Below are 3396 nucleotides of genomic sequence, written 5' to 3'. Positions count from 1 at the left end.
TTGAACGCTTCCGCTCGTGATCTACAAGGGTATGTAGATGCACTCTCCTCTCGTTGCTAATTGACTCCATAGATTGATCTTGGTGAAACGTAGGAATTTTTTTTGTTTTCTGCAACGTTCCCCAACACTTTCGCGGTCTTGCAGCGCAGAACCATCACGTGTTGTTCTCCCCCGTCATGAGGGAGTGCTAAAGGATCGTCGCGAGGAGCTCATGGTCCAAATAAACCGGCACGAGCAGGCCTAATGGGCGGACAACACGTCCCCACGACCACCCTCCCCCTTGCCCGTTGCCGCTCACGGCGTGCGGCCCGCGACTAAGATTCGGGTGTCCGAGCCGGCGTGGCCACTAGGACCCATCGGTCGCCCGGGGTAACCTTCCGGAGCAGGTAGAGAAGGCGGAAATGGATGCGGCGGGGCGATGGACGGGAAGGTATGCGGCTTCATAGACGAGACTGGCCATTCTTGTTGTCCGCACTACGTCGCCGGGTGGCAGGGAACTACACAAAGCCTGAGCTTCCGCCGTCGCCAAGGCCAAGCCGCATGACGAGCTCCTCCACGTCATTCGGCTCCGCATTGCGCCACAGCGACTACTAGCCGTCGTCGACTCCATGACCGGAAGTTGCATTGATGCCGTTGTAAAAAGGGGAGTGGACGAGATGAGGAGGAGACAAAAGGAAGTGGAGTGGAGCGAGTTGTTTGGCTGCCGTTTAGGATTCGTCCATGTGAGGATTAATGTGAGGTCCGACTGGGCCAGCAACAAGGGCCTGTTCGACATGACAGATGCACTCGGGCACGTCCGAGCCTCACCATACCCACTCCATATGTTGGTTGGGTTTGAAGGGTGCCGATTAACGCAGACGTGTGTGTGCGGTTTAAGAAGTCCGACTGAGTCATGGTTTTGTGAGGGAGCACTGGCCGAAACGTTTGCCCATTCTTTTAACATAGTACAGACGTGTGCATTCATATATATGCGCATACACTCATCTCTATAAATACACACTCACACCCTACCCTTATGAGCACCTTCGAAAGACTGAGTTGGCATTTCATCTTGAGATTAACGAAGTCACCAAAGATAGTCCACGGGAACATCTCCTTTTACTGAACGCGCATCGTCGCAAATCCCAAAATAAATTCAGGAACAAATGCAAGCACCAAGACTTGAAGTCGCATGGGTTAGGATCCACCTAACCATCCAACAACATGAACATCCGTCCATTGGAAGAGCTTGTCTGCATATGGTTTTACACATAGTTTCAGAACAGCGACGTAGAACGACCGCCGCTAGCTCGTCTTACCTTTTGCGTGTAACACACGCTCGGTTTTCCGTTTAGCAGTGTTGACACCGCAAGCCGGACGTGTTCGTTGGCCGTCTTGGGCACAGATGCGGATGCCACTCCTACTAGGAGGCTGTTTGGTTGCTACCTGACCGACGCGCGTTCGTCTTCGAGCCACCGTTATAAGGTTCCACCCCCACGCACAACCAAACGCAACCAAACAGCCTCGCCCCCTCCCACCAAGATCACGCAGGTCCCGGCGCCCCAATACAGACCGGCGGGAGTCTTCGAGGACTACGTACGTAGCGGCGATGGACGCATCGGCGACGACGCAGAAGCGCAAGTGCCCCGACAAGGAGGAGACGGCCGGCATGTGCGCCAACGGCTGCGGCTTCTTCGGCGCCGCCGCCACGGGCAACATGTGCTCCAAGTGCTACCTGGACCACGTCGTCATCGGCACCGCTAACACCGTGGCCGCCTCGACGGGGCCTCCGGCGAAGAAGGCCAAGATGATCGTCGCCGTCCCGTCCTCTGATGGTGCGGCCGCCTCCTCCACCGCCGCCGCGGCTGACTCCTCCGCGAGCTCCGTGAAGCAGCCGCCGGTGGCGGCGAACCGGTGCGCGACGTGCCGCAAGAAGGTGGGGCTGCTGGGGTTCCGATGCCGTTGCGAGGGCACCTTCTGCAGCGTGCACCGCTACTCGGAGAAGCACGACTGTGGATTCGACTACAAGACCGCCGGCCAGGAGCAGATCGCCAAGCACAATCCGGTCGTGGTTGCGGACAAGATCACCCGAAGGATCTGACGCCAGCAACAAACCAGCAGATCAACGGCCAACCGATAAAGCAGTAGTCATGGCGGCCTCGAGGATATAGATCGATCGATCTTCTTTGTATTTTCTTGGAACGTGTAAATCTTAGTTTGGACTTCGGAGATTGTACTGTGAACAAATGTGGTTAATTCATGAATTGATCAACAAGAGAATTTAGTTCATATGTTGGTTAACTGTGACCGTATGTACAAATAAACTAAGTATAATTACTTTGGTACCAAATGTGATATACATCTGAAATCTAAAATGGCCAATCTATTGCATGTGGGTCATTGCGGTGAAGACTAATCCATGTCAATATTTGACCTGCTGAGGTGAACGAGGGACCCACCTATCAGGCACTAATTTTCTTTCCCCTTTTTCTTCTGTCCTTCCTCGTCTCTTCCCTACGCCGGCCGCTCCAGAGGCGGGCGCTTGAGCGCGTATTTTTTTGCCGGGGAGAAAGGGAGGTGACGCCGGGAGGGCCCGCCGGCGACGGCCGTGCCACGCGCACATCCGCCCTTTCGTACGTTCCCGCGTTGCACGGAACCAGGTCCTCAGACAGTTTATTATATTCTATACTAGTAGTTCCCCATTAGCCACCTTAACTGTCAGAGGCTGTTTAGGTTGTTGTGGTTCAGTCTGAATTCTGGACAATAAGGCAAACATCCATAAAGCTGTGTGTGCTTTCCGAGTCCAACAGTTTCAGCACCACTTGATTTGGGGCTCTTAATCGGATTTTTATTTTATTCTTGCCTTCTTAGGCCCTGTTCGGTCCACAGGATTTGTGAAGGAATTTCAAAGGAACACTGTTCACAGAGGTATATTTTCCTTTGCATCGTTCGGGACACAGGAAATGCATACAGTAAACCGGAGAAAAGTTGCTCTTCCAGTGATGATTCCAAAGGAATCCTAACATCCGGCCGAAGCTCATATTTCTCACGAAGCCCGAGGCGAGCCGTTCTGGCCGTATCATCAGGGGATTAAAAAATGATGGATATTTGAAGTGGTGAGGTGAGAGGAAGAGATAAAGCTACCTTGCTTCAATTAAAGAATACATGAAGGCCACTGTTTGCACAGTTCTTTTAGATGGTTTTCCTATGGTCACCTGAACACCTGCTTTGATCACTTCCCTGAGTTTTTCATTCCAGTGTTTTACACATGCGTTCCTTTTCTGTTCCTATATTTTTTCTATTTCCTATGTTTTGCTATCCTATGAACCGAACAGGGCCTTAGATGATCTGCACACGACAGACCCTTGACTGGCTGAAGCTGTTCTTCCACTGCTTCCTGTACTGCAATAGCATCCA

At 52.5% G+C, this 3396-nt stretch overlaps 1 protein-coding gene across 1 annotated transcript; it reads left to right on the top strand.

Annotated features, from left to right (window-relative positions):
- Nucleotides 1–1500: 1500 nt before the first annotated feature.
- LOC123107973 (zinc finger A20 and AN1 domain-containing stress-associated protein 7) lies at nucleotides 1501–2268 on the top strand. The gene has a single exon (XM_044529849.1). It carries the CDS (start codon nucleotides 1589–1591, stop codon nucleotides 2078–2080), a length of 492 nt encoding a protein of 163 aa, XP_044385784.1. The 5' UTR covers nucleotides 1501–1588; the 3' UTR covers nucleotides 2081–2268.
- The last annotated feature ends 1128 nt before the right edge of the window (nucleotides 2269–3396 follow it).

The sequence above is a fragment of the Triticum aestivum genome, chromosome 5A, assembly GCF_018294505.1.
Source record: "Triticum aestivum cultivar Chinese Spring chromosome 5A, IWGSC CS RefSeq v2.1, whole genome shotgun sequence".
NCBI classification, from domain to species: Eukaryota; Viridiplantae; Streptophyta; class Magnoliopsida; order Poales; family Poaceae; genus Triticum; species Triticum aestivum.
This window is presented reverse-complemented; position numbering and strand designations above follow the sequence as displayed.

Excerpts from the sequence above, each read along its gene's own strand:
- LOC123107973 (XM_044529849.1), top strand. The coding sequence starts at position 1,589 with ATGGACGCATCGGCGACGACGCAGAAGCGCAAGTGCCCCGACAAGGAG.